At 25.1% G+C, this 13,933-nt stretch overlaps 1 protein-coding gene across 1 annotated transcript; it reads right to left on the bottom strand.

The window, feature by feature from the left end:
- Window positions 1-8,332: 8,332 nt before the first annotated feature.
- Window positions 8,333-9,683, bottom strand: LOC114191194 (plasmodesmata-located protein 3-like). Its single transcript, XM_028080375.1, has 2 exons — window positions 8,758-9,683; window positions 8,333-8,451 (listed from the first exon to the last, which is right to left on the bottom strand). The coding sequence occupies exons 1-2, from the start codon at window positions 9,506-9,508 to the stop codon at window positions 8,333-8,335; spliced, it is 870 nt and encodes a 289-aa protein (XP_027936176.1). The 5' UTR covers window positions 9,509-9,683.
- Window positions 9,684-13,933: the final 4,250 nt, after the last annotated feature.

Here is a 13,933-nt window from a genome sequence, read left to right on the forward strand (position 1 = left end):
AACATTTAATAATTATATTCTAATAATATTTTAAAGAATTGTATTCTATGTAACAATTAAATCTAAGAATTATATTCAATTTATAATTAAATTTAATAATTTTTAAATGAATTTTAAAAGTAATTAATAAAAATGTAAAATTTTAGAAAAAATATTACTATAATTTTATAAAAGATATTAAATTTGGTGTTAATTTGAAATGGACAAAATTGATTCATTTTAACCAAAATTGAGACAAAAGTGCACAAAAATAACGAATATAAGAACTAAATTGAACAAAATTAATGAATGTGGATACTAAATTGAGCACACAAAAAATAACACAACCACAAATTGACACATGACACTAACATTAACACGTGGCACAATTATGACTTGACATGTGGATAAATATTTTTAAATTAAAAAAAAAAACTCAAAAGAAAAATAAATAAAAAACTCGGAGGTGACAAGTAACATGTATTGTTCAAAAACGTTAGCTATTTAAACACCATTAGTAAAAAGGACCAAATTGACCAAAATTTGACGAAAACAAGGACCTAATTGAACACAACACTTAGATGATGACCAAATTGAATAATAAAAAATGAAAATAAGGACCAAATGTATATTTAAGCCAAAAAAAGATCTCAATTGATTTTTAACTACCTTAAATTTATATTTGCTCGTTGTCGGTCTATTTTATTATACTTGTTTGAGTTCTTTTGAAACAAAAAAATTTACTTTTCTTTTTTCCCAAGAAATTGTATAATTTTTTTATATTCTCTTATTCAAAGTTTACTAACAAAGTTTGAATTTTTTTTGGTACTATCTTCTTTCTTAGCATTCTTTAAGACGTCTTCAACAATCACAATGGTATGCATTTATCCATTTTTTTTTTTTATTCTTGACAAAGTTTCAATTTTTAAAGAACTTTCTTCTTTTTGACCTAACAAAGTTTTTAAATACCAATTTCGTTTATGTTTTGATCTTAACTTTATTCTCTTTGAGATCAATGAACTCTTGGATAAGATCAAAGATTGAAGAGTTCTCGAAGGTCACACACATAAGAGTCTAAAGCATAAAACTTTTTGTTCAAGAATCACTATGGTATGTATTTTTTTATTTTTTCTTTTGTGATCAAAGTTTTGATATTTACTCAACTATCGATTGTTTTCTTCTTTCTCATCGAATATATTCATGTTTATTTTTAACTTTGGTTTTGTTTAGATGAATGAAATACTAGACAAGATCAAAGATTTATGAGTTCTTGAATGCCAAAATGGTACGTATTTTTCCATTTTTTTCTTAGGTCTTGTTTAGATGACTGAAATGGTAGACAGATAAAAGATTTAAATGTTCTTGAAAGTCAAAGAAAAGTCTTTCAAGCAAAAAACTTGCAACTAAGATTTCATTTTTTTTTCTTGGGTTTATTCATGTTGGTTCATATATGTTTTGGAATATGAGAAAATGAAGAAGTCTTGTGCATCCTCCTTCAGTGATAGAACTTAGAGTATTAATATATATATATATATATATATATATATATATATTATGATTTTAATGTGTTTTATGTATTTAGTACCTTCAAAAATTTTATGCATTTATTTTGGAGTTAAATATGTTTTTGGTTCTTAATTTTAGTAAAAATTGAAATTAGTCTTTCGTTGAAACTTTGACTTAATTTAGTCTTTCAACTTTAAAAATATGAAATTTAGTCATTTTAAATAGATTATGTTATTAGACTTATTTGACGTTTCAAATACGTCAAATAAACTTAACAAAATTTGGATATAAAAAGACTAAATTCAATTACTTCTAAAGATGTGAGACTAAATTAATTTAAAGGTTCAAAAATAAACTAATTCAAATTTTCACTAAAAATCAAGAGATCAAAATCATATTTAACTCTTCGCATCCCTAAATTGTGTCATCACAATTATCGTTCTCTGAAAGACCAACTTGATTTCTCCACTCATGTAATGGAATAGCATTAACTTAAACTTATTAGTTTATCAGCACCCGTGCACCATGTCTATTTGTTTGCAACTTTTTTCGTACAGTGTCACGATTTCTCTCACTCCCACTCTCTAAAATATGATTTTTTTAAAAGTTAAAAAATAAAATAATTTATTTTTGAAAAAATGAGTTATTTTAAAGCCACATATGTGTATTTGGTTAAGACGATGCCTGTGAAATGAAGAAATAAGATATGCATTGCATTACATTCTAATTGGAAATCTTAACTCAAGGGAAAGCGATACCGGTTTAAACATTTCACTGTAATCATGATTAAGAAAAGAAAAGATAACTCTATTTTTAGAATTTTTAGAAAAGTAATTATTTGTATAAATAAAATAAAGGTTTAATTATAAATTGGTCCCTTTTTTTGTTAAAATGTCTCAAGTTTACCCTTTCTGTTAAGTCTAGCTAGACGGCATTAAATGGGATATCACATGTCAGTTCCTTGATTTTTTGAATTTTTTCATTTTTTTTTGAATTTTTAAAAAAAAATTAAAAAAATTGCCACGTGTCAAGTTGTCATCGTGCCACGTGACAGTGATAGAGTGATGTAACCGTGACAATGACACGTGTCAGTATGATGCCAAGTGTCATTTCCTTAGTCTCAATTTGGTCCCCATATTCTAATTTTTGTCTCAATTTAGTCTCTACTTTTGTAAAAAAAAATCAATTTCATCCCTCTCCAAATTAAAACAAAAATTAATTTTTTATAAATGTTATACAAATATTTTTATTAAATTTGATATTTTTATTCAAATTGGTATATTTGTTATATATTTTTAACATATCTAAGTTTATTTAAAATTGTGTTTCACATTTAACTTTACTTAAAATTGTTTTCAAATTTTAAATTTATATGTTTTTTATTGTTACACGAACTAGTTAATTTATGAATTTTTTTTCTATTAACATTATTTTCTATTAACAACTTTAAAACAATATTAAATAAAGTTCAATGTAAAATATTAATTAAATGAACTTAATTTGGTTAAAAATATTTACTTGAAATATCAATTTTGATAGAAATATTTGTGTATATTTATATACAAATTAAATTTGATTTCAATTTGGAAAGGGACAAAATTGTTAATTTTTACAAAAATTGGGAGTAAATTGAGACAAAAATTAAAATAAAGGGACCAAATTGAGACTAAGAAAATGACATCGGGCATAATACTGACATGTGTCATTGTCACTGCCACATAACTTTGTCACTGCCACGTGGCACGATGACAGCTTGACACATGGCAATTTTTAAAAAAAAAAATCAAAAATCAAAAAAAAAATCAAAAAATCAAGGAACTGACAAGTGGCACCCCATTTAACGCCGTCTAGCCAGATTTAACAGAAAGGGTAAACTTGAGACGTTTTAACAAAAAAGGGGACCAATTTGAGACTTTTAAAAATTTGGATACTATTTTGAGATTTTGACTCGAAAATGAGGACTAAAAACATTATTAAACCTAAAATAAATTATGGTGTTTGGGAAGAGAATTTAAAGAAAAATGAAATTTTATTACTTAAAATTATAAATTTTTAAATTCTATTTATAAATTCTCTTCACATCTTTTCATCTATTAAATTTATGATTTTTATATTTTTTTTACTACTTTTTTTATTCAACCTCAACCTCGATGTAACATCTTTAATTGAGGTGTGATCATCTCACCTCTAGTTGGAGAGTTATTATCTGAAGTAAATATTTATTAAGTTGATGAAAGTAAATTGTAAACATGAGGTGTGATTTATTTACATGATAGAAAATAAAAATCATCTATAAAGAATATACTTTATTTTGTTTCTTTTCGAATGTACTTTTTAGAAATCGAAACCAAATCATGCGTCCCTTCAATAGCAAAATTTGTACAAAATATGTAGGTGTGCCAAATTATATTTTTTAAATATAATTATTTTTAAGTTAAAAAAAATTTTCTATTTTCTCTCTTCATTTCTTTTACTTAAAATAAGTACATATAATAGTAGAATCCAAAAATATATGATTATCATTCACTGTTATATCATGATACCATATCACAAATATCATTCTAGATAAGTCATTCGTACCTCATCAATTTGATTTGGTAGGTATTATCATATTTGATGACGTTTTTCCTAGATCGCGTTCTAATGAATTTTTAAATTCATTATATGTAGCTCTAGGACATTTAGAGATTTATTTTTTATTGTTTTGAATTCTTGGTTCTCATATCTCAAGTTTAGTTATTTTTTTTCATTTTTATCACAAATCTTCCTCTTTAAAAGAATAATCAATTATTTTACTCTTTATCATATTTTTTCTAATATAAATTTATCATCTCTCACCTCTTTAGAAAAAGATAAAATTTATCTTCACAAATCACAATTATCACATTACAAAACATAACAAAACTCATACCACTTTAATTAAATAAGCAACACTGCATAAATTCAAAACTTTTAAAAAATTTACCATAGACAGTGGAAAACACAAAACACATTTCATAATTAAGGGTTGTACTAATTTGAAAAAAATTATAATTAGGGTTCATACCAATTTCATAAAATAATTCATAAAATCATAATTAGGGTTTATACTAGTTTGGGAGAAACATACTAAGAAGAACCATAAATCTAACATACATAAATCATAATAAGATATTAACCTTGATTTGTGAGAGATCATGGGAGAATGTATACTTCAATCTCAATCTATGTGTTCCAAAACTAGGGATGGCAACGGGGCGGGACGGAGACGAATTTCACTATCCTATACCCATTCCTGTAAAAAAAATTCATCTTCATCCCAATACCCAAACCCAACGGGTATCAAAGGTTTATCTCATCCCCATTTCCACTGGGTAACGGGTATAATCTCGTACCCATACCCGTACCCATTTCCTTACTACTTCAACATAAATTTTAATTAATTTTTATAAAATAATAAAAAATTACGGTAAAGGAAACATAATATTATCAAATATTCAATTTCGATATCAAATACTTTGAAATAAATTATAATTATTTACATTTTAGATTAGAATACCAATTTGCAAACATTAATGAAACCTAGTTGATAAAATTCAAAAATATTTTTTAAAAATATAAAAGTAAAATAAATATTCAAATTAAAATAAATTTTAAATGTTTTTTTACTTCAATTTTTTAAATTCTAATGAATCTCTTCTTTATACACTAATTAAAGTGTTAATACATCACTTGATCAAAATGACACAAAGAACAAATAATAAACATAATAATAAAATTTTGACATAAATATTGTATCTTTTAAACTCCATTATATGTTGGATGGTGATAAAAAAATATTCATGACAATTACATTAAATTTTTATATTGTAGTAAATAAAAGTTATTTATACAATTATAGTGAAAAAATTACAGTATGATTGATAATAAGTTATAAAATAAAAAATAATTAAATAAAATATATCGAAATAATATTTTACAGGATGAAAATAAACAACAAATAAAAATATTATAAAATTAAAAAATGTGTGTCTTTGAAACAATTTGAGAGACTATTGAAAGAAATCGCACAAAGGAAAACAATGTAAAATTAAGGGTATGATAAGATAAAAAATACCTTAGAGATCTAATAAAAATTTATCAACATATATACTCAATAGAAATAGAGAATTGTTTTAACGAAACAAAAAAGTTCTTCAAATGAAACAAAAATTAATAATAATAATAATAATAATAAGTAAAGAATTTTTTTTATATTACCTAGTAAGTTAAAGGTTTATGCTATTAAACATTTAAATTGAGAGTATTAAACATTCTCATGTGAAAGGAAAATATACAATAAATAAAAATATTAAAACATAATAGAAATATTCAAATGTGAGACATAAATTTTTTTAAATTTACATACATCATTTTAATATAATTACATAAAGTTTATGATAAGATAAAAAATATATTGGAGATGCAAATGAGTTTCATGACAAACCAAACAATTAGAAAAAATAAAAAATAGAAAGTATGTATATATATATATATATATATATATATATATATATATATATATATATATATATATATATATATGTGGTTACTTAATTAATTATAATAATTTAAACTGAAACGAAGATATGGCGGGGATGGGTATTATGGTGGAGATATGTACATCCCCATATCCATCCCCATCCCCATCCCCAATTAAAAAAGTCGGAGAATCCCCATACCCATACCCATACCCAATTGAAAAAGTCGGGGAATCCCCATACCCATACCCAGTCAATGCGGGGATTCTCCGTCAAAACGGGGACGGGTTCGGGCAATACCCATGAGGACGGGTTTATTTGTCATCTCTATCCACAACCTCTGTTTCTCAATCTATCTCTTTTTATCTCTTTCTCCTCATACATTGTCATGATTATTTAAATGGTGAAAAAATCTTATAACCATAAAAAAAACTTTAATCTCTTTTATAAATCAATATCTCCATTAAATTTTTTATTTTATCTTTATTTTAATTTTTATTATAAATTTTCATAATATAAACTTAATATAAATAATATATAAATATATTTTAAAAATATATATAAATATATACCTAATAGATAAATTCCAAAAATTTTGGGAGAACCATGGCTTCCTATGTCATAACAATGTTTCGCTTCTACCTCTACTTTTTCTTAAGCATTACAAACTACTAATGAGTTAATCAATCCACTCTAAATATATTCTTTTATTGTTGTTTTATTAAATTAATGGACTTAAAAATTATGTCAAAAAGTGGATTTGGTATTATAAGAAAACTTTATTTAATTTTTAAATATTTTAAATATTTTAAATTGTAAATTCATCTTCAAATATTTTACATTAATTATAAATTAGTTTTTATTTAATAATTTTTACTATTTGCATATGTTCCAATACATTCAATAAGTCTCACTTCGATATCAAACACAGTTTAAATACTCTTTTCTCCCTCCACCCTCCGAGGTGCCTTTAAAGAACAAAACCATGATAGAATTCCTCGTTCCAAAATAGACAATACCTCAGAAACGCGGTCATCGTTCCTAACCATGCTATCGGACCTCGAAAAAGCAATAGTTGTTCCCAGTGGTTGTTCCTAACAATGTCCAATAGGGAAAGCGATGGTTGTTCCTAGTTGATCTTGTATTAAATTGAAGTAATATGGTATGATATGAACTTGATATGAGTTCAATTTGACTCAATCCAACATCGACCTGACTTAACTATGCTAAAGACTATGCCTAATTCTACTTAATATAAAACATACCTTGCTTAACTCGACTCAGCGCAAGATAAACTCAACAAAGTGTCTAATTTGAAATGCTACTCAATATAAAATAGACCTTGCTCAACTCAACGCAAGATAAACTCAACAAAGTGTCTCATTTGAAAATTCATCCGTTTAATCTAATTCACAATTCTTAATCATAACCCACATGCCATAGTTTCCTTCTAACATTCCATACTTTTTATCAACACCTTTCTAATAAAGTAAAAAAATTTATGTTGTGTGAAATAAAATATATTTTTGAATTATATAATTTAGAAATACTAATTCATAATATTTTAAAATTTAAAAATACATTTTAAATTGTATAAAAGTTAAGTATTTTAAACTTTCTCTATAAACCATGAAAGTTCATGACATGGAGGTTAATGAAAAAGTTATGGTGGTCAAAAAATATTATTATTGATATAAGAAAGAATACGTAGGGGTGTTACAGTTTGGGAGGACAAAAGGAAAAGCAAAAGGTGAAATGGTCCCAAATGCAAGATTGATTACGACTTTTTAAGATAAGTAAGAACAAAAGTGCAATTATGCAGCAATAAAAGAACTACACTATAAGCTCCTAGATAAAGTATTCTATCTATATTTCCCGAGTTATGCTTAAAAATTTGTGCACTCATACATTATCACTTCAATCGGTCATTTACACATGCAATTAATTGTTTCTAAAAATATGACTGTCAAGATGTGATCAGGAATTAGAGTTAAACATTCTATCACATTCGAATTTAAAATCTTTAATTCTGAGAAGGTTCCATCACCACCCGAGAACAAGTGTCCCACATTTTACTTTCTAAATTCATGCTGCATATGATTCAACCATCTCAAAAGCACATCAACTATACAAAACCAAAAATGCATTGTGATAATTATGGTTTATTTTACCACATTCCATTCCTAACTCTACAGAGTCTTCAAGTATATTCATATAGGAGTTATATGCTTCAATGTAAAGAAACTCTATATGAACCACCTAGTTATGCATGATATATATATATATATATATATATATATATATATATATATATATATATATATATATATATATATATAGTTCAATATTCAATACTTTTCACCTTTTCTCTTCAGCATTGACTTCAGAAATAAGAAACAAGCAATTAAGAAACCCAAAGCTGCAAACCCTCCAACTGCAAGAGCTACAGTCTTCTGTGTATCTGATCCTGATCCAATCAAACACATAACACAAGGTTTGTTATTATTAGAGTTTTGAGAAATGGACACAGCAACAACCATTAAGTGCAAAACTTAAGCAAAAAGACACCTCATCCTCTTACTAAGAAGAACTTGTATCAATTCACAAAAACAAATAATATTACACATTGCACTTTTTTCACCAGATAAAGAGAAACATGTATACTACTTTGCTAAAATCCTTCTGAACTCATTGTGATTCAGCCAAGAAAGCAAGACTGGTAATCTCACTTATACTAAGTAGGAAAAGAAGATATACTTTTCTGTTACTGTACCTGCAGAAGATGAACCTCCTCTATTAGGATAAAAGCTGTAGCTAATGAAACATTTGTGCAGATAAATCTGTGCAGAAATAGAGTCACCACACTCTGCCTTGGCTTGATCCTCAGCACTCTTCACACAATCCCCACAATCATCTTTGCCCAAATCACCCTCACACTGCCCCAACACATACAGAGACTGATAGCTCCCTGTGTAAAACAAATCTCCACCATTTTTCACACCACTTTCCACCATACCAAATGCAGAGTCCCTTCTCTCCTCAAACCCATCATCATAACTATCTTTCTTGGACCCACATACCTTGTAAAGCAGTTGAGTCTCAGGCACCTGCTTGAACCCAACAATTTCATACCTCAGGTAGCATCCAATAAGCTGAACACGCGAAGCTACCACCTTGCCACACAAGTTTTCAAGCATGTCAGGAATCTTGCTAACACAGTTGTAGCAATCGGTGTCTGAGAGGTCCCCTCGGCATTGGTATAGACCCCTCATCACACTCTGGCCTTCTCCAGAGGTTGTCGTGAAGAATGCCTTTTTTCCAGATTGTGACACCAACAAATCCAAAAGGGATTTCAGGTTCTGTGAGTATATCCCAGATGGGTCCTCTAGTTTCTGCTCTGCACAGCCCTTGAAAATCAAGCCTGTGTTATCTGCATCTGACACGGGAAGAAGATGAAGAAACCAGAAAACAGTACAGAAAAAAACAAAGGGTAGAGAGTAGCAACTTTTTCTGATCATGCCCATTTGAGGGATTAAACAAAGTCAAGTTTTTTTCTTTTATATTTTTGCTGTGTGGGTTTCTGTATCTGACAAGTCACAAGGCTGAAGGTTGAAGAGATGAATCAGAGGTTGATTAAACAGTGACAGTAACTGGAAGTGGTTTATTCTGTTTGAAGCTATTGAATGTAATTGCATGAAAATTTTGACTGGAGCGTGTGAAGAAAATAACTGTTGAATGCATTGACTGAACTTACAACATTAATAATTTCAGAGTCACACAAAGACCGTGTTCCAGCTTGCCACTGATTCCGATCGCATACTGTCAATTTTATGAGTTTAGTCGAAGATAATTATTAATTAACTTAAAGGTTTTTGTTATTATATTAATTTTTAATTGAACGGAGAAAGAAAAAAAATTATAAAAATATAAGCAAATGACGTTGAGTTAAACAAAGCCAACTAATATAGATAGACGTTACAATTTTATACCAAACAGTTAAAGAAATGAAGGAGTTAAACCATGTAAGTGTGCTACACAAGTAATATCTTAATACAAAGTATTAAATAAATTTTTATTTTTATTTTAAATATAATCATGTCCAATATTAAATGACATGCCTATTTCTTCCTATTATGTGTTAGCAAAACTATTTTTCTATTCAAAAATACATACTGGAATTCACCATATTTAAAAAGCATTATATTGAGTAACACGACAAGTTTGTACAAATTCAGAAAAATGAAAAAAAGAGGGTTTTGTAGCATACTACCAGTCAGTTGTTGAATAAATCTATTTTTTTAGATCGATTTTATTTTCTATTACATACACAAAACTCAATTAATTATATAAAAATAAATAAAATATATATTGAATAAAATATTAAATAAATAAGATACTAAATAGAAAAATAAACCAGAAATATATTTTTACAATATTGTAAAATTCAAATTTTGATTAAGTTTAAATCATACTATGATTGTTAAAATAATGTTAAGGGTAAATTAAAACTGTATTAAAAAATTTAGTTATGTACATAGTAAAATTTTTATTTTAGAAGTATTTTAATTTACGTAGATAAAATAGTTATTTTTTAAAATTTATACAGGAATTTAATTTTAGAAATATTTAAAAAGCTTGATATATACGAGTTTTTTGTTTTGTTTTATTTACTATAAACCTTTAAGCTCGGTTTATCTTATTTTTCTTCACGTAATTCTTTATTATATTAATAATTCTTATTTCTGAATTTATTTCTTTTTGATAAAAATAATTTTGTTTTGAAATAATTTAATAATTTTATTATTTAAATAATTTTAAATATTAAAATAATTTATTTCTAAAATATTCACATACATATACTTTTTAATAAATGAAACTTATATTTATAATTTTAATATTCAAATTATTTTATATAATAATTTAAGAAATATGTCAAATTAAAAAAGTTAACTATATAAAAATTTAAAAATCAATTTTTTTAAAAGATTTATTAACCGAACTATTAAAAAGCAATAAAAGAACATGTTGATATCAAAATTTATAAATATAAAAAAAATTAACAAAATTGAAACAGGAAAGAAAAGATAATAGGAAGTGTGAAAACTAATAAAAAAATTAACAAAGTTGTACACGGGGAACACTATTTTTTTTTTAAATAAAAGATATAAAAAAGTTACAAACAGTGTCTTTAATAAAATAGTTTACATCCAAAGTTAGAAAAGATAATAAAATAGTTTCACCGTACACGTAATAAATTACAATTAAATGTAATACTAACAGTGTTACATATACAGCGTTTCGTTACTCATTTAAACAAAGTTACACAAGAGATCAAATTAAACACAAATTACAAAAATAAATACCATTTTAAAAATTCAAAAAGAAAATAGGACCATCTACAACAAATATTACAAAAATAAGAACAAAATAGGTATTTAAACTAAAGAAAAAAATAAAAGATAAAAGTGATAATTTTAAAACATGACTTCTTCTTAGTTAATATAAAGTAGTGTTTAGAAAGATTTTTTTTTCTTATTTTGAAGTTGTGCTTCTGAAACATGACTATGTGTAAATTTTTTAGTATTTGCTGACGAATTTTAGAAATTGAACTGTCAATAAATTTATTTATAAATTTTTAAATAATATATTATGTCACAAAATAATTAAAGTTTCAAGTGAAAAATTTAATATTATTCTATTAACAAAATTTACTGAAAGAAATCTATAAATTCTAACAATTTTAGATTACCTATTAATGAAAAAAAAATTCTTTAATAATTAAGTTAATAAAATCTGTTGATAAATTATGTTTTATCGACATATATATTTTGTCTATCATTACATAAATTCTCGTAATGATGTATTATTATTTTATAAATTTTTTAATGATATATTATTATTTTATATTAATGAAAAAGGAAAAAAAATTTGCAAATAGATCTTTAAAAAGATTTTTGAGAATTTGTCTTCCAACTTAAAACTATCTAAGTGTTTGTTATCATATATGATAAAATATGAAAAATTTTACATCGTTTTAAAACAAGTTAAATTCTCCATTGTTAAAAACCGAAAATATAAGTGAAATAATATAAATCTTATTTTATTATATAAGAAATATGTAATGTATTTTTTATAATATCACATTTTTTTTTGTATATTTTCGATCGTGATACGTTTAAACTTATTAAACTAACTTTCATGATTTAAGAAGTAATACGTTTAAACTTATTAAACTAACTTTCATGATTTAAGAACACGAATAACCAGTGATTAGAAACTTTATTAAGATGATGTTTTCCAATGTGTGAGTTTAAAAAAAAAAAAGATAAGTTAAAAAAATCTCATTTATTAGATTTTATAAAGCCTATTTTTATTTACATAAGTATACTAATCAATAATACAAATATATAGATTTTAATCAACCGTATATCTCACAAATTTAAAATATAGTTTTAAACTTCTTTTCTAACTTTGGATGTAAACTATTTTATTAAACTACCTACGTAAAACTATAAAATCATGAAGTTAATACAAATTTAAAAAATGAAGAACTTACATTAATACTTTTTAAGAATTAAACGATGAAACTGAATTTTGTAAATAAGAGATCTGTTTATAAAAAAGTAGTCTTATATATTTTTACTGAAGGCTGCATAATTTTTTTCTATATATATATTTTTACTCTTGCAATGTTTTTTTTTTCAAATATTTGAAAAGTTTATTGAATATGATTTTCTAAATTTTTTATCATTAATTCTGTATTTATTTTATGGAAAAAATTAATCTAATTATTTTCATTAAATTATTGTTATCCCAGTTTAGAAAGATCACGTTAGCTAAAACACAAACAGTAAATAGAAATAGAAAAAAAAAGGTTAAAATATTTTTTTTTTCCAATTTTCGTCAAGTTTTTTAGAATAAGTTCTAATTTTGGTTTTATGTTTAAATAGGTCCTAATTTTTGTCAATTTTGTTCAATTGAATCTTTTTCCTAACACTGTTTAAATCATTAACGACCATAAATAGTGACCGTCACGTGTCACCTCGTGGTTTTTTTTTTAATTTCTTTTTGATTTTTTTTGAATTTTTTTAAATATACACGTGTCAATCCAGTAGCGTACCACATGTCACTTCATAGTTTTTTTTAAAATTTTTAAAAATTTTTTTGAATTTTTTGAATTTGTTTTATTTTTTTAAAAAAATTTAAATGTCCATGTGTTAACCCAGTAGCGTGCCACATGTCAAAGTCAATTTTCTAATTTGATCCCTATATTTGTTATTTTTGTTCACTTTAGTTCTAATTTTTGTTAACATAAACCAATTTTTCCTCTCTAAATTGAAACCAAATTTAATTTTTATATTAAAATTCACATTTTTATTAAATATTTTTATATAATATATTAAAATTCACATTATGATAACTTTTATATAAAAATTAAATTTGGTCACATCTTCGATAGGGACTAAATTGATTAATGTTAACAAAAATTGGGACTAAATTGAATAAAAATAACAAATATAGGGATCAAATTGAATATAGAACATTGACTTTGACACGTGGACATTTAAAAAAATTTTAAAAAAATCATGAAGTGACACGTGGCACGCTACTGGATTGACACGTACTCACGAAGTAACACGTGATAGTTACGATTCATAATCGTTAATGATTTAAACGGTGTTAGCAAAAAAGAACCAAATTGAACAAAATTGACGAAAATTATGATCTATTTGAATACAAAACCAAAATTAAGACTTATTTAAAAAAATTTGATGAAAATAGAGACCAAATATGTATTTTAACTAAAAAAAATTGCAAGAAAGTCTATTTAATAATGCCAAAACCAATTTTTTAGAAGATACATATTAGCTCTTTTAAATAAAATATAAACGGTTTGAAAAAAAAAAATTCAATCTGAAGTATCACGTAAAATAAATCCTCAAATATTA

This window comes from Vigna unguiculata, chromosome 7, assembly GCF_004118075.2.
Source record: "Vigna unguiculata cultivar IT97K-499-35 chromosome 7, ASM411807v1, whole genome shotgun sequence".
Lineage (NCBI taxonomy): Eukaryota > Viridiplantae > Streptophyta > Magnoliopsida > Fabales > Fabaceae > Vigna > Vigna unguiculata.

What these genes read in the sequence shown, in the direction of transcription:
- LOC114191194 (XM_028080375.1), bottom strand. Translation starts at nt 9,508, where the DNA reads ATGGGCATGATCAGAAAAAGTTGCTACTCTCTACCCTTTGTTTTTTTC. An exon ending in AGGAGGTTCATCTTCTGCAG is followed by an intron (nt 8,452 to 8,757) that starts GTACAGTAACAG and finishes TGATTGGATCAG; the next exon opens with GATCAGATACACAGAAGACT.